Raw genomic sequence first — 17,715 nt, 5'->3', positions numbered from 1 at the left:
AGGAGCAAAACTTATCCTCTGCAAATTTCAATGAGTTTGACAGTCCTGACTGACATGTTAAAATGTTTTACTTGTAGAATAAAGTTCAGGAGGTTTTTATGGCACAAAAGCTGTATCCTGTCAAAGAGGTGTGGCTGAAGATGCCTGTGGTTGCATGCTTTGGTCTCCTTTAATTAGCTATTGCACACGGAAGAGGACGCTTTTAGTGGACATAGATCCAAGAGCCTGCTTGCGTGCTTGCTGGATGCGTGAGCTTGTGTTCTGAATTTTTGATTCAAATCCATAAATGGAACTGGTCACTACAGTTGGCCATTCAGAAGATGAGAGGTATATTGAGTTGATGTGTTTACTATATTTCGTTATTTGCATCAACATATTGCTTTCTAGTTTTTGTGGACTTTTTTGTTAGCTGTAATCTGAAATCTCAAATCTATCAGCACTACTTCTGAAATGTTTACAGAGTTTTGGATAGTCCTGGCCTGGTACTTTTTTTGTTGCTCTTCATTTGGTATGTATTATACCTGAAAGGAGAGTGTGTGACGTACTGCTTCCTGCTGTGTGTACAGTGTGCCGCACAAATATTGCCGGAAAAAAACCAAAAAACAGCCTTTTTCCTCCTACAGGAGTAGAAAAGATACAATATCTGTATGCCTTAAAAAGGAGAGGCTTTATGGTCAGATGTTGGTCAGAAGTAGTATAAGTGTTTATATAAAGAAAGTGGGAAAAGAATAAGGTGTTAGCTTTGTTTGACAGTCAATTTAATCTGTGCTGCTCCAAAAGGGTCATTCCATAAAGCATGCTTTACCACATAGTAATCATTTTAGAATTCCACATAGTAATCATTGTAGAATTAGGCATTTACTCTGGCTCTATACAAAGAGAAGCAATTTGAAGATCCGTTGAGGCCACCCTTGAAAGCAAGCAAGGACAAATGGGAACTGTGGTAACATCAGCGAGTGGCATGGAGAATAGCGTTCTCCTGTGCAGGTGATTTCTTTGAGGTGAAATGCAAGCTATATGCATTTAGCCAAATTACTCTTTCTTTAAGATCTACTGAAAGGTTTACATAAAGAAGAAGAATCTCTTAGTTCCTGGCAAGTCAGCCGTACTGCTGTTTAACGTATGGATCTTGGTGTGAATGTCTCTAATCAAATTGCTACATGTATACTAATTACTTTACCTTAATTCCTTTTTAGCTTCCAACTTGAAAATAATGTTAGGAAGAGTTAGTGCATGGGAACTCTTCAGAGCCTGTGGATTTCAGGATTTCTTGAGCCCATAGGGCGAATTCTCCTGAAATGGATTTTGTCAGCTCAAGAACTGCTTTGTTCGTTAGATGTTGAGCTTGTTTAAATTAGTCATAGGTAAAAGAATTCTGGGTATTTGAGTCTTTTTCCATGGCAGCTTACAAGTGTTTGTTTTTCAGAAAATGTATTTTCAAATTACTGCTGCTCATAGACGGCAAAATAAACAAGAAATTCCACGTGATTTCTTGGAAATAATGTGAAGGTTGAGTTAACAAGAATTTGTTCTAAACATGAAAAATTAAAGCGTATAGATTATTGGGTGGAGGTGCCCTTAAGTGACACCTAATCCCATCCTCTCTCAAATACAAATATCTTTTATAAGACCAAACTCTCTATTTTTAACCTGAGTAGGTTCCTCTTTTTTCCCTAGATGCTACCTAGGTGGGCTTGTTATTTGATTCTAATTTAATGCCACTCCTCCAAGAATCCAGGATATTTTCCAGGATCTCCCTCCTCAGCCACAGAAAGATTCATGAAATTTGAAGTTATTAGTGTTCTTGTATGATTAAAAATTCCTATTATTAGAACATATCTAGCAGCAGAGCAACTGCCCACTTTTTCTGTAATAGGTTATTAATTAATACCCTCGCTCCACAGGAGGCAAGACTGGAGGTATAATCTGTATCCAGCCTGTGGGAGATTAAACTCATCTCCCATGCAGCAGAGCGTGCCCTAAGCAAGAAGCTATGACTGATTTGGAAAGAAGCTGTCCACTCCATGTCCACCACGGAGCTGCAGCCTCTGGCACTGATTGCCCTGGCACAGCACCATGCCAGTAGCAAGTATTTAGGAAGCTTCACTGTGTTCTACCTGATTTAGAAAGGATGGCATTCAAAAATTCAGTGTAGATTGGATAGGGTACTGTTTCTGCCTAATACTATTATTTTTAATGTATGGAGTCTAGCGGGTTCTGATACCCTCTAAAATGCATTTTTCACTGCAGTTGTAATGCCTTTTGTCCTTTCTGAGGACATAAATTAGCTTTTCATCTGATTTCATCCCAGATTGGAATGGGGGAAAATCATTGTCGTGACAAAACTGAATGAAATGTATATATACTGCTGACTGCATCAGCGCATTGTCAGTGATGGTCGAATTGTTGGCCGTGTTCAGAACAAGAAAAGCTGAAAGCAGAGCCTGTAAGACATCTTGTTTTACTCACTATTCTTTTGCTTGGCTCTCAAGGCCAGGCAGCTGTTATGTTTTTGACAAATATGACTCCACATTCAATGAAATGCAAACTTTAACCAGCTTCACTGGGAATCCTCTTAAGCTGCAATCAGTTTGGCTAAGAGTGGAAGAAAGTTCTGTGCTTTTGGTCTACATTTCAGATATAAGAAGGACGTATGGGTTGTAAGTGCTTCTTATAGTACTGTCCTGTCATATCTTCATTAAAATTAATTATTGACATGTTGTTATACTTGATTTTGTATTGGTAAAGGCTGCATTTCCATTCTTGTTATATTTTATCTTGTCCTATGAGTACTAATGTCTTACCTACAAGCAGTTTCTATGCTTTTTCTAGTGTACGCTTGGTGGAGAACAAGGTAGATAGAGAATAAGGTAGATACGCTGCACTGTTAGGGTTTTTTGAAAAAAAAAAAAAAACAAACAAACAGGTATATTTCTAAGAAAAGAATCACAGAATCACAGAATCACAAGGTTGGAAAGGACCCATTGGATCATCGAGTCCAACCATTCCTAACACTCCCTAAACCATGTCCCTCAGCACTTCATCCACCCCTTCCTTAAACACCTCCAGGGAAGGCGACTCGACCACCTCCCTGGGCAGCCTCTGCCAGTGCCCAATGACACTTTCCGTGAAGAATTTTTTTCTGATATCCAACCTGAACCTCCCCTGGCGGAGCTTCAGGCCATTCCCTCTTGTCCTGTCCTCTGTCACTTGGGAGAAGAGGCCAGCTCCCTCCTCTCCACAACCTCCTTTCAGGTAGTTGTAGAGAGTAATAAGGTCTCCCCTCAGCCTCCTCTTCTCCAGGCTAAACAACCCCAGTTCCCTCAGCCGCTCCTCGTAAGACTTGTTCTCCAGCCCCCTCACCAGCTTCGTTGCTCTTCTCTGGACACGCTCCAGAGCCTCAACATCCTTCTTGTGGTGAGGGGTCCAGAACTGAACACAGTATTCAAGGTGCGGTCTCACCAGTGCCGAGTACAGAGGGAGAATAACCTCCCTGGACCTGCTGGTGACCCCATTTCTGATACAAGCCAAGATGCCGTTGGCCTTCTTGGCCACCTGGGCACACTGCTGGCTCATCCAGCACCCCCAGGTCCTTCTCTTCCGTGCAGCTCTCCAGCCACTCTTCCCCCAGTCTGTAGCACTGCACAGGGTTGTTGTGCCCCAAGTGCAGGACCCGGCATTTGGCCTTGTTAAACCTCATGCCATTGGTCTCGGCCCAGCAGTCCAGCCTGTTCAGATCCTTTTGCAGAGCCTCCCTACCCTCCAGCAGATCGACACTTCCTCCCAGCTTAGTGTCATCTGCATCTTCGCACTCCACCATGTACCTTAAATATTTAATGCATCCACAAATGGATTATAGTTGGTCCAGCTTTCCCCTCTGTTTTATGAAATCCGAAGCCCTGCCCCAAACATGGAATAGACCATATGTAAAGATGAAAGAAAGCATTTGTTCATGGAATGGATGAATTTTAATATCCTGGTTATTTCTCTTGGAGCCAATGGAACTACTTTTCTCTCTAGGGCTAAATTTTTTGCTTTCTAAATGAAAATTTTGGGGGTAGAACCTGTGTATGAGAGAGTCAAACCTGGTCTGACTCTTGAATTAATTTGACAGAGGATCCATTTGCTTGTCAGGTTTAGGGTTCGCATTAGAAGCATCTTGGGCAAAGGGAGGTAAAAAGGTTTCCTATTTTGTCTTATTAAAGACAGCATATTCCGAATGTGAATCGTGAGTACTGTAAAAACTCAGACTTGAAATGCAGTATATCCAGTGATTATGGTAACTTACTATTGAGAGGGCTGCATTCAATGTGGATTAGTCATTGGCTGTGGTTTTATTTATAAATGAGCTTAAATTGCGTAAGCGTATGGTGGTGTGGGGATAAGAGGTGAGCACTGCCAAGCAGTGAATTCCACGCTGTGATTCAGGAGTAGCATTTTTTATGCAGACCAGAGAAGCAAACTTTGCTGTTGTTGGAATAGTAAACCAATTTTTAAACCAAAAATCTGTCATGAAAAAGTCTGTATTCCTTTTAGTTACTATCGTTGCTGTAGTTATTCTAGTTGTTGACAGCAAGATGAAATCATTTACAAAGTGATCGATTGATTGCAGGTATTTTAGCTTACCAATTTTGGCAAGATCTTCATGTAAAATCCCTTTTGAAACATGACCATAGTCTTATCACAACATCTGTTTGCATAACGTATATTTCATAAGATGCATGTTTTTTAAAAGAGAGCCTGAATCATCCTCCCTATCTTTATTTTTACGCTAAACACTTTCAGCAAAATATAAATTGCTTCTGCAAATGCAAGCTAAGCCTCTTGCTCTGTAGCCTTTGCAGCCTTTTTCCTCTCCCTTCTTTTTCTTTCCTTCTTCCACCCACCTTCCTTCCTCCTCCTACTTCCCCAGGTGCTGGGATACTACAGAAAGCTCAATGGGTTTCAAATATTCAACTTTCCTCCAACTTCCAAAGGATTAATTAGGAAAAATTGAAAAAGATTAACAGTAAAGGGTGTTACTAAAGGCCATTTTTGAGTCCTAAAGTTCTGAGCAGTTTCTATTAGGGTCTAATATTTTTTAAAGCAAATTGTAAAAAGTAACTTGTAAGAAGTACCTTGTTAACCAACTCATGCTTCAGGTGACCCGATCATGTAAATTTTACACAACCGTACTAATAAATTATTTATTTTATTTTGTGTCAATATTTACTGAAAGTGTTATTTTAATTAACTTTTATTTAGCTGTTTGATATACATATTGATTTATAGGTTACTCTACCTTCACTCTACTCTGTTGTTATATAGTATGTAACTTCAGCAAGGTTACCACTTTCTTCATTAAACTTTTTGTTTACTGTTTCATTCCCTTTGTTTTTGAAAGGTAACAGACCTATTTTGGTGTGTACCTGAGATTTCTTGCAGCTTGGGGAAAGAACCAATCAGTGATGCTGTAAACTTAATGTAACTAATAGTTCAGTTCAACAGCCACGTCCCCGCTGGGATTTTCCTTTTTGGGGTAGTTTCCCACTTTGGTGCCACTTTCCTTCGCTTTTTGGAGGATGGTGGAATATTTTAGTTATGTGAAGTAAGCCCAGCTTATTTTTACTTTCCCTTGTCGGTGTTTTAAACAAAATTAGGGAAAACTTCTGGAATAAAAGGAAAGTCAAATCAGTACTGTTTCATGTGCCCGGTCTCATAGGACTCGTGGTGACACGAATATCACAAAGACTTTGTGTATTAGTTGCTTCATAGCTACAGACATGTAAATCTCAATTATTTGTGTCTTGTGCTTGCGTGGTCCATAGCTAACTTGACCCATTTAAACAAATTATCCTAACCTAAAATATCATGGAGAGAATGTCTGATCTTTCCGTACTCTCCAAGGTCAACCAGTTCCTTTTTCCTAATTGTGGGGGTAGGCAAATGATATTTAGTCTTCTTACTTTCCTGATATATGGGTGGAAAACTGTGTCTCATTTCTCAAGGAGAGTGGGAAGACTCAATAGAAAAAAAGTATTTTTAATATTTCTTATCAGTTGATGTAGAGTTGTGTACAGCACTTCTTTTAATCAAACAAGTAGTCCTTGATGTCCTAAGATTTACCTTCGAAGTGCTTTTTTTTTGGTCCATAAAAATAAAAATTCTATCTTTACAAGCTAACACAAATTTAAGAAAAAAAGAGTTGCGTCTCTGTAGCAATATGCTGGGACCGTATGTTTTTTTTATACCAATGCTGACTACAATTCTGTGTGTAGGATTGCAGTCACCTTTATGTTTTAAAGTAAAAGAAGGCAGAAGGTCTCTACCTTGTCTGATGTGTTGATGTTCTAGGGATAGCATCACTCCCTGGTGTCACACTGCTGTGAAAATCCCATTGGATGGGATTTGAATGGGAAAATTGATCTGCTTCCAAACATCATTCCTCTGAACAATAAAGGTCTACAGGTCACTCCCACCCTGAAAACAAACTCGTCATTGGCAGAACTGGGTTTATTTTAGTAGCAGGAATGATTTCTGACATACATACAAAAAATATTTAATGGTACTGCATCTGTGTTTGACAAAAAGAGAAATAAAGTAACTTGCTTAAAAAGCCTGGAGGAAAGTCAAAGTCATGTAATATCCCACTGCTCCATCTGCTGAAAGGCCTAATTTTATCCCCAAGCTGCAAGAAAAGTGAGCAATTCTTTGTAATTGAGCTGTAGAGCTCATTGAAGAGAAGGACATTTTTTACTAAAGGACGGATGCATTACTCTGTTTTCTAATAACATCGCTTTATGATAATGCTTCACTTTAAGCTCTATTTTGAGAAGAGACATTATGAGCCAGAGCATACAAAAACTACTGCTTTTCCTTCCTTGCTATAGCAAGAAAGCAAAAACTTGGATATGAGCAGACTGGCAGTGTAATATGATTGTGTGTTTTAAAAAAACCCACACATCAAATGGAGTTACTCATAGTCAATCTGGATACAATGTTAAGTAGAACTGAGTAATCTTGCCACTTGTATTGCAGCTACCTTTTGACTTTGTGCATTTTGCTTTTCTGTTTCTTAGATGCACAGCCCACGGATGGAGAAAGGGAGGTATGGAATCAGATCAGTGCAGTTTTACAGGACTCGGAAAGTATGCTTGCAGACCTCCAGGCTTACAAAGGAGCTGGACAAGAAATTAGAGATGTATGTTTGTTAAAGTTAATGACGGTTCTTTGGAAACAAAACTCAGCGTGTTCCTTGCTTCTGCTCTGTATCCGACCACATAATATAAAACAATAAGAAAACGTTCATTAACTTTGTATTTAGAAAATACTTTACAAAGTAGGCTTAAAGTTGAACATAAAGCCCTAATGTTAAGTGGTTAAATGATGGCTGTTGGGACTTCTTTTAGTTTCCTGTTAGGAATTAGTAATTGTTTTTCACTGTGAGAAACACCATTTCATATACCTCATTTCATATATTTTATGGTAGAAGTCAAAGTTGAGGACGTGGGCGTAGTAATACTCAAATGTTAGACATACGCTATAAGGACAAGTTGAAAGTAGTTATTCTGTGTAAGTGAAATAGTGAAACACAGTATATTATAACCTTACATCAGCTTTTCAGGCATCTTATTCTGTGAAAATAGTTCTGAAGTACAGATCTGAACTCTTTAACTTAGAATTTGACTCTGATCAAAGCTTTGCAGTTGCTGTTAGTGTGAGCTGTTGGTTGCTTAAGAACCTGAATATGCTGAAGATTTCAAAATCATCAGAATCTTTAAAAAAGGCTATTTCTGTAACCCATACTTACACAGAAGGTCTTCTCTGATGTTTCTGCTACAATTTTTTCCCCAAATAATGTGTTAAAACATATTCCTGTCAGTCAGTGATGCGTTTGAATGAATAATTTTAAATAACTATGTTACAGGCAGAGAGAGAAGGTGGAAAACTGGTATTTTTTGGACTCACTAATTTCCTATTCGTGTCTAATGTAATAGCTTGTAATCGTTCTGTGTTTTACAATACTATCTAAAATAGTGAAATAGAAAACTTCCAAAGAATCTTTTGCTTGTTATTCATGGATCACAGTTCTTTAAAGTGATATTTTCATTTCAGGCAATACAAAACCCCAATGATATCCAGTTGCAAGAGAGAGCATGGAATTCAGTATGTCCTCTGGTTGTAAGGCTGAAGCGCTTTTATGAGTTTTCACTCAGATTAGGTGAGCCCTATTTTACTATGTTTACTAGGCTACTTCATATGTAAAGTAGGAAGTTTCTTTTTCCACAGACGTTTAAAGGGCTGTGCATTCTCTTTGATATCAGCAGACATTTAGCTGCAGTTATATTTATCAAGTCATGGTTTTGATCTTCATTCAATTTCAAAGTCATAGTTTGTTAGTTTGTCACTTCAACTGATGCTATCTAAATAGAGTACAAGCAGAGAACCTCAAGAAACTGTATGAGGTTTTTCTGTGGTGCCTGCCATTGTTCTGCACTTCACTGGTCCTTATTGTACTAATGCAATTTATTTTTTTCTAATTTGAATCCTTCAGAGCTTTTAAAGGACTGTAAACCAATAATATTTTCATATATTTTAAAGTCGGGGATAATGGGCAGAATGATATCAATAAACTCTCTCAGAGGTTGAAAATCTGAAGTTGGGCATGTTTTACTCTGACTTTATCATCCCTACAAACCCAAAAAGCAATACAATGATTCCTTGAATTGGGAGTCTGGAACAGAACCAGTGTGCAGAAACTTATATATAAAGTGGGAAAGCTCTCCATGCAAGGGAATTCTTCAACACCATCCTGCTTATAAAGTCTTTTGCTTTAATTATAGCCATAGGAGCTGAATTACATTGCTTTCAGTGCCTGAGAGTACGCTTTTAGTAACAGAGATGCCAGAATACTCTCTATACTGAGCTGATGGCTAATTGGGGAAGATGAAAGAGTTGGATATCTGAATGCAAGAAAAATGCTTTCTCTAGAATTTTCCATAGGGAAGCCAGATAAATGGTAAAAAGGGAAAAGAGCTCAGAGATGCAAAATGGAGAGAAAATGGCAGAATGCCTGAAGGAGCAGATGTATTTGACTAATGTTTCTGTTAGAGCTCTGCTCTTTCAGAGGGTTCCTTCCCTTCAAACAAAGTGTATTTTGATACTTACTTAAAACTTTGTCATAGTGTGGACTGAATGGAATTAATAGCATTTGTGCTTCTGCTTTTTATTCAGAGAAAGCCCTGCAGAGTTTATTGGAGTCCTTGACGTGCCCACCTTATACTCCAACTCAGCACCTGGAACGAGAACAGGCTCTAGCGAAAGAGTTTGCAGAAATATTACATTTTACTCTTCGTTTTGATGAACTTAAGGTTAATAAAATCTTTAATACATGCTGATTTTTTCTCCATGTATTTTGAACCAAAACTGATTATTTCCTTTTTATCTTCCTCGAAGATGAGAAACCCAGCAATTCAGAATGACTTCAGTTATTATCGGCGGACAATAAATCGCAACAGAATAAACAACATGCATGTAAGTAAATAAAATCTTATCTGCTGTTCACACTGAAAATTTTATCAGTATGCATTTATATGATTTGTGGTAATGTTTTTTCTTTTGATTTACTGGCTGTCATATTCTCTCCCTCACACACAGAGTTCAGCAGCAGCACGGATAAGGTGATTAGTGTGGAACTATTCATGCAACAATCTGCTTGCTGGCATAAGCGTGCACTGTGTCTTTCTCTTTCTGGTGGCAAGAGTTTTAGAAGTTTTACTGACTATTTTTTCTCATTTTTCCCTCAGCTAGACATCGAGAATGAAGTAAACAATGAAATGGCCAATAGGATGTCCCTGTTTTATGCAGAAGCCACACCAATGCTGAAAACACTCAGTAATGCAACTACACATTTTGTATCAGAAGTAGGTAATGGGGAAGAAAAGGTCTAACACATACGTTCTTGATTTTAATTTTACTAGCTGGCTTACTAAACACTGACTGTTTTTAACCTTTCTAGAACAAAACATTACCAATTGAAAACACGACGGACTGTCTAAGTACTATGGCTAGTGTATGTAAAGTCATGTTGGAAACACCGTAAGTTTTACCTTAAATCTTGTTTTTCTTGTATGAGAGAATTTGTATTGCAGCTGGCATTAACATATTTATTTTTCCAAATGAATTCCTGTATGTTTGCCTTAAGTTGTTACCACTTTTGTATACAAAGCGTGACCTGGTATTAGATTAAGATTAAAATACAAAATAGTCTTAATCGCACAGGCTTCAGTCAGTGTCTGTGTAATTTCCTGATGATGGTTTCAAGGATTAGAGCCTGTAGGGGCTATCTTAAGTGTGCCATCCATATTCTTATTTTGGAATTGGAAAGTCAAAGAAAAATTCTTCGGAATTAGATCAGTCCAGTCTAGTCGTACCAAGTAGGTCTCCACATTTTAGCTGCTCAGTGAATCTGGATTGTTGAAGTTGCCTATGGATGTACAGAGAAACAGCAATGACTGTGATCTACCTTGATGAAGCCCTGAATTTACTAGCTGCTGAAATTTGATCCCACTTAAATGTTTGCAGTTTCAAAGTAGAAATTAAAGCAAAAAGAGTAAATTTCCTTTGAGGTCTTGATATCCTGTGTTTCTAAGACTAAACAGAAGTGTATCTGTCTCCATCGTATTTCATGAACTGTGAAAGTCTTCTGTGAAGATGTCATAGACATTTTGCTGAAGTGAGGATCTGAACTATGAAGGGTTTTACATTCTTTTAAATTGACAAGGACTTCCGCAATTCAAAGATCTTACTAACATTGCTCAGATATATCTTCAGCCTTAAAATACAATTTTAGTTCAGATTTCACGTGCTGATGGTCTGGTTTGCAAAATTGTCCTGTAAAATGTTAAAATTATTCATTTTGTTTGATTTGTTTCCCAGAGAGTACAGGAGTAGATTCACCAGTGAAGAGACCCTTATGTTCTGCATGCGAGTCATGGTGGGAGTTATTATTCTGTATGATCACGTTCATCCTGTGGGAGCTTTCTCGAAGGCATCAAAGATTGATGTAAGAGTGACTTTTCTTTAATAATCTGTAGGTCTGAGAATACTAGTCTGCAGCTTTTTGTTCAGCACAAGCTTTTGACTTTATATAGATCATTCTAATTATTTTTGAATGGCAAAATTTAGAATTTATCTTAACCTGTGTAGTTTAAAATAACAGTTTATTTGAAGTTAAAATAAGGATGATTAATTTTTGTTTGTATTTTCTTCCTGACATACATATTTATTTGTTTTAGTTATCTCCGCTTTCTTCCAGACCTGTATGGTTACACTAAAATAGTATTGTGTTGCACTTACCCCAGAATAAGTTCTCTGGTCTTATTTTTTTATTAAACATGTAATTCATTTATGCTAAAATGTTCATCTCTGGCAGTAGTTCTGTTGTAAAGAGTCTGATATTCAACATTGTCTTTGCTTTGTCTGAGATTTGAGGTAGCAGAACTGAAATGTTATTGTTGTAATGTTGTTAATGAGCCTTCAGCTGTGGCTTTGGCATGACAAGTCACAGGGTAATCAACCTTATATTTTCATCTGCAATATTGCAAGCACACACAAAAAAAACTACTCTTATTTTTGCTGTATGCTTTTGCAAATGTAATGTCATGTGCCAGGTCCTTCAGCAGAAATAAGCTGTAATTCGTGAAAAAAAAAAAAGGTGTTAAGTCATTCCCTTTACAAGAGAGCCTACTTCAAAAAAAAAGAAAAAAATTAATATACTATTGTGCTTCCTGGCACTGAGTCTTCTTTAGGATTTTTCATCTGCAGATATCAGTATTTTACCACATCTCCCTTTTGACTCTGTTTTACAGAGGGAAAGATATGTTACAAAGAGGTGAATTGATTTGTTCAAGGTCATGCGGCAGATAGAGCCTGGGAACTGAATGCAGATCTCCTGACTTCTAATTCAGTCTCTTGCCCACAGAGACTACACGAGTAAAATTTTGATGGGACCAAACATACAGTGTGTATACGTTGTTTCTCACATTTATCCTAAAGCCCTGTAATCTTACAGGATAGTTACCTGGATGAAAATGGAAGGCAGATGTATGACCCAGTTTTTAAAAATAAGTACATGGTCCCAAATCTTAATTTGCCTTAGTGATTCTCCTTTAATTAAAAAAAAAAAAATCTTATAATATTTCAGATGATGAGTTTGTTTTGTGAGAAACAATTTTTTTCTCCAAACTAGTCACTTCTTGGGAGCCATTTGAAGAGACGTTCAGGGACAGCGGAACAGTTTACCTTTTCCTTACCCTTACAAGACTGGAAACTGTATTTCAAGCTGTTAATTACAGACTTCTAGCTTAGACATCCTAACAGCTTCTCTTTTGACTGTTTCAGAAGTTTGATTCTAGTAGAAATGGAAAAGAATGGTTTGACTTTGTATCCCTTTTGAGTTTGTCAGGTCTGACGGGACATGTAAACGTGTACTGAGTGATGTGAATATAGTCTTGAGTTTCTCTGCTTCAGGAGAAGGACTTGTGTCACTTCAAAATATGCGCGGGTATCCTGAGAATTTCATCTATGTTGCTATTTGCAAAGCTAGTTTTATCTTCCAAGTAGAAGTGAGCCAGCTGAGCAGTGATCAGTGATTGTTAGGCTGATCAACATACAGCAGACTGAGTTACATTTTCCAAATCATTTTTATTGTCACATGGACTCGCTTCCAAAATCTTTTTTTTTTTTTGGTAGCTTATATCAGCTGTTATTGATATATTTCTTTATGTCGGAATTGGAGAAATTATATGCACTTAATATATAATTTATTATCTACAAATACATATTAAAGCAGTTGTCATTTTCTCATAAGTCAGGTTTTTAACTTGAGATAATTTTTAATAATTTATACTGTTTTTATTGTGTCATACAAAGCAGCACTAACACTCAGTAGGGGAAAAAAAAACCTACCTGTTTTGGTGAAACTTTTCCTTGTTTTCTGCTAGTGCAATTCATATATTATTGTTCAATAGTGGCATGCTTCTGTTCCCAGATGAAGGGATGCATAAAAGTTTTAAAGGAACAACCACTTGACACTGTGGAAGGACTTCTGAATGCTCTCAGGTATGTGTAGAATAATTGTTTTCTTCAGCGTTAACAAATTCCTTGTTTTTTTCTTCCAATCCCTTTATATTTCAGACTTTTCACCTTAGAAACTTGTGCTACTGAGAAAATTGTCCTTTCAGGTGTGCCTTCATCACCTGGAGTTTTCTGAAGTGATATTAATTTCTTTCAATCGCATTTCACTTCCATAAGCAATGACTGCTAATAGTGAAAGTCATAATGTCCTTCTTCAGTGATACTTAAGGTTTGTTTTATCGCCTAAAACTTGGCTGTCTAAAATGCACAATACATGAAAGTAAACAATGATGTTTCTGAGCTAAGGTTTCTTATATAAAAGACTCCAGCACCCCATCAACTTGAAAATTTTAGAAGCAAAGAGTAGAATTTGTATTTCTCAAACCTTTGATGATTCCCTTCTCTCTTTTTCTATGTTTTAATAGGACTTTCTTTTTTTTTAAAAAATTTTGCTAAATTATTCAACTTCAAGAAAAGAGCAACCTAAATCCCAGCCCTACAGCTAAGTGTTTAAAGTGCTGTCTTGGGAAGCAAGACACAATGGTCTGACACTTCTCTGAAGCTCAGAAAGGAGTGTCAGTACCAAGTTTTTCAGAGCTGTATTAAATTTATAGCTGTTGAACGCTCGGATAGTGTGAGCCATAACCACCTCCGTATTTGCTTATCATGTTTTTTGAATTAGTATTGATGTGGGGTTAAATCCTGCAGGTATCAGGTGTGTTTTGAGTTTATGTGATGATTGATCTCCCTGTGAACATAAACAATGGAGAATGGTTGGACTTCAATGGAAAAAAACATACTAAAGCTCTTCAGTCCTTCCAAGATATTCCCAAAAGCGTAACTAGACACCAAACAAACTCTGCTGGTTACAAAATCCAAAAGAATAGAAAATCTTGTCTGTGATGGTACTTTCTAAGTTGTAAAGGTACAGGATATTTAAGGAAGCTGCTTAAGATTAGGCTTATGTATTATGCCAAAACTCAATCTAGATTCCCAATTCCTTTCAGTATTTAGTACTTAGTGTTTATGTATTTTATTATTTCTTATGTCTTTCCATGTCTTTTACTTCTTTTGAGGATTTTAACTGGAAGAGAAAAGGGATTGGTTTGACCCAAAGTTATGATAACATCATAGGCAAATGGCAAACGTTTATTTAGCCAGGATTTAGCCACAATTCTCCACCTATTAACAGGGAATAATTTATTGCAAGGGGTATTTAGAAGATAAAGAGCACCAAACTGATAGCAGTTAAATTCCAGTGGTCAGTGACTAGAGGAACATGTAAGTTCATCCTTTGTGTAGTTGAACTGCATTGATTTCAAAAAGATGCACTGAAAGTTTCAGATTTCTCTAATCCCTGTTCGTTTTCTAAAATATTGCTTTAACTTGTAATTTCTAGGTTCACTACAAAACACCTGAATGATGAATCTACTTCAAAACAAATTCGGGCTATGCTGCAGTAGTATCCTTAGACAAGTAAATGTTTGTATTGATCACAGAAGATGTGTATGTTTACATAATTTAATACAGTTTGATGTTAATACTTGTGTGTATTTACATAACCATTTTCTTCACATTGCTAAAATATATGAATCTGTTCATAACTTGACTGACTTTATATAGTGCAGCCTAAGTTTTTATGCTAGCCTTTATCTTTTGACTTTTAAAATACTTTTTTACTTAAATACTTCAGCTACGACAGTTTTTTCTGTGCATTTTACTCCTTAAACACCTTCTCTATCAGAGAAGTAAGTAGTAGTGAGGACAAAATGGAAACCAAATAAACTGAAATGTCAAAGATACCGTAGAAAAGAAAATTTAAATAAGAATAAAGTTAATATAAGAGAAAGTAAAAGTCATTGGATATCTTTTAAGAACATCTGCACAGTTGGTTTTAGGATCTGATCAAACTTGTATGAATAGGAGAATACCTGAATGTTCATTGCTCTCATAAAATGTGTTGTCTTTCCTGTAATAAGTGGAGATCTACTTAATTTTAAGCATTATGTGCTGGCTGACATCCAAAAACATATTGCAAAGAGGTAATTTTTCCTCTTGTAGTAAGTATAACCTGTACCTTTCAACCATTGAGGAAATTATTATCCTTTTCAGATTCAATGTAAATAAACAGAAAATGTGTTCTAAGACCATTGCTAGACTTTCAAAATTCTGTATAATTTTATTAGACTTAGAAAGGAAAGGGAAAATACTAATGCCTTGACTTAACTAGAAAGGGTTTGTCAGTGTAAATATATCATGACGAGCGTTATCTCTCAGACAGCTCTACCTAGTAAGTAATCTTTTTGCTGATATAAACTGGTATAAAGCAGAACACTCATCTGTAGCAGCAAACTTCCCTACTGTCAAATTGGCCCCATCAGACTTGGTATGATAACAGTTTTAAGAGCTGAGTTGTTCTTAGGCACTCCATCAAGTTCCTTGATAGTAGTAGTAGATGATTCAGAGTCAACACAGAAATATTTATCAGCTGACTGCTCATCACTGGTTTTTGAGATGTGATTGATGCTTCAAGGAGCTATGTTCCTTGCCACGTTGTTTGTTCTTACTTTCTAGTAATTTTTCCAGTAAATGGAGTAGAATTTCTTTGCCAAAATCAGCAAAGCGCTTATGCTCTGTTAACTGTGTCTTCTGGGTGGTCTGCAGTTGCTGTACATATTCTTGCAAAGGTCACGTTTTGAAAATGTGCTCAATTTTGTGTACTTTGCTTGCATGTATGTGTGAAAACTCCAGTGCTTGTGCACAGATTCAGATTTTTATTTGCTTATTCCTGTGTATGTAAATCAGGGTTTGTGTGCTCTCACTGGAATTTTCATGCATATCACTTCTAAAAACTTTACCTTAAGACTTTGAAGATGCATTTGGTCTGCTGAAACGTCTCTGCGCTGTGACAAATGGAATCATCGTTAGACAGTAACGATACCATGAGTTCGCAGGAGTAGGGGTTGCCCTAGAGTTTTATTTCTGAGCAGAACTACCACTGCAAGGTTTCTTAAGCTTGATCAGAACCCGTAGGTGCCACCATCACGTGTGTCGTGATACTGGACAGCACTGCAGCTCCAGCGTTCGTGTCACACCTCTGCAGCTGATAGCAGCAGATTGCTTTGTTGTTGTCAGGAACAGAATTAGAACTCACACTAGTTTTTTTCTTTTTCTAAAAGCAGTGACCACGCTGCTTTTTCACAGTAGTAAACCCACTGTTTACAAACTCCATTTTTCACGGGGGGTCATTTAAAAATGTATATTAGGGGAAATCCTACTTTGTTCATAGTCACTTCCACTTAGGTAAATCTAGGTAGATGACAGGTCGTTCTGTTCAGCTTTGGTAACTGAAGTTAATATGTATTTTACCTGCAATTATTTGTCAAGCAATGAAGTCTTATCTTTAAGTACCCCAGAGGAAAATTATTTGTCACTTTATAATAAAAATGTAAACTTTAAAGCATTCTGTGAGTTGTCATGTGCTGTTTGCCGAAGTCACTGAATTTCTTTGCCTGATATGATGTTTTTTTGTACAGAAGTTTGTTTGAAATAATAAAAAGTTTGGTACAGTAAGCATTGGGACTGTTTGTATTTAGAGACAACATACACAGGTTAAGAAGTTATCTCATTTAAAGTGTTGCATCTGACATATAGTAGGCTCGCCTTTATGTATCCAGTTTATAGTTTATTGTAAAACCATATGAAACGTTTCATTTGTGTACCATAACAATATAACCTCACATCACTTAAAACCCAGGAGTTTTCTGATGATTCTTGACACTTGTCTGTCTTCTTGAGCAGGGGAAGTTGTTAATACTGCTTTATAGAATAGAGGATATGAATCCCTCTATGACTTTTATATCTTCACAGCAGTCATCCTAGGCTATGGTGGCCATCTCAGCTTGCATTTATAATCAAGAAGGTCACCAGAGTATGTTTCATTTAATCTTTAGATAAGTAAAAATTAATTGCCCTTGGAAGAAGGGGGCAGTATAGACTAATGCTCGAAGTTATTGATCTCAGGTTTGCCGGTTTTATCTTCTTATTTTTGCTCATCGTTATGTAACAATACATGTTTGTAGCACAATAATTACTTAAGCTTCATAATGGCAGCATTTCAGAATGTCCATAAATGGAAACGAATGGGTTTGAAATGTAGTTTATGACTTCTAAGCTTTTTGGTGCTACTAAATGGCTGTCGCGAAAGATGGTTCCTAAGATTATATTTACTGGTCTGTGGGAGACCACATCACTCAGATAAATTATCTGATGTTCTCCATGTCTACTAAAATGTACAAAGCAGCAAGAAGTCTCTGTATTGCTTTCTTTGTTGTATTTCAGCTAAATTTAAACTGGAGGTAAAACATACGTAGTATATAAGATGGCTTGTAGTCTTACATTTACTCTGAATTAAACAAAGTAGGACATAAATTTTTCATATGAAATGATCTGTTTTCACTCTTCTCCATTTAATTCTTCAGAAGTTTAATAGAATCAATAAACTCCTACAAAAATGCAGTGTCAGCTAGGTGGATGCACATTTGGGAAATACTGCGTCATTTTTTCATGCCACATTTGGTTTTGGCTGAAACCAGAACA

General features: G+C 36.9%; 1 protein-coding gene across 6 annotated transcripts in view; it reads left to right on the top strand.

Annotated features, from left to right (window-relative positions):
- Nucleotides 1-17,507, top strand: part of CYRIA (CYFIP related Rac1 interactor A) — a 57,461-nt gene extending 39,954 nt beyond the window's left edge. For 2 of the 6 annotated variants that reach the window (XM_054062376.1, XM_054062377.1), the window contains 9 exons: nt 7,059-7,180; nt 8,095-8,200; nt 9,214-9,350; nt 9,436-9,513; nt 9,786-9,902; nt 9,998-10,077; nt 10,918-11,044; nt 13,031-13,101; nt 14,516-17,507. In XM_054062376.1, coding sequence (XP_053918351.1) covers nt 7,059-7,180; nt 8,095-8,200; nt 9,214-9,350; nt 9,436-9,513; nt 9,786-9,902; nt 9,998-10,077; nt 10,918-11,044; nt 13,031-13,101; nt 14,516-14,579 — 902 coding nt within the window. In that variant the 3' untranslated portion in view covers nt 14,580-17,507. Of the gene's footprint in view, nt 1-7,058; nt 7,181-8,094; nt 8,201-9,213; nt 9,351-9,435; nt 9,514-9,785; nt 9,903-9,997; nt 10,078-10,917; nt 11,045-13,010; nt 13,102-14,515 lie in introns of all 6 variants that reach the window. The other 4 variants (XR_008449106.1, XM_009562861.2, XM_054062380.1 and 1 more) reach the window with 4 other exon arrangements.
- Nucleotides 17,508-17,715: the final 208 nt, after the last annotated feature.

Source organism: Cuculus canorus, chromosome 3 (assembly GCF_017976375.1).
Source record: "Cuculus canorus isolate bCucCan1 chromosome 3, bCucCan1.pri, whole genome shotgun sequence".
NCBI lineage: Eukaryota > Metazoa > Chordata > Aves > Cuculiformes > Cuculidae > Cuculus > Cuculus canorus.
The sequence above is the reverse complement of the archived record's forward strand: the minus strand, read 5'-3'. Positions and strand labels throughout refer to the sequence as shown.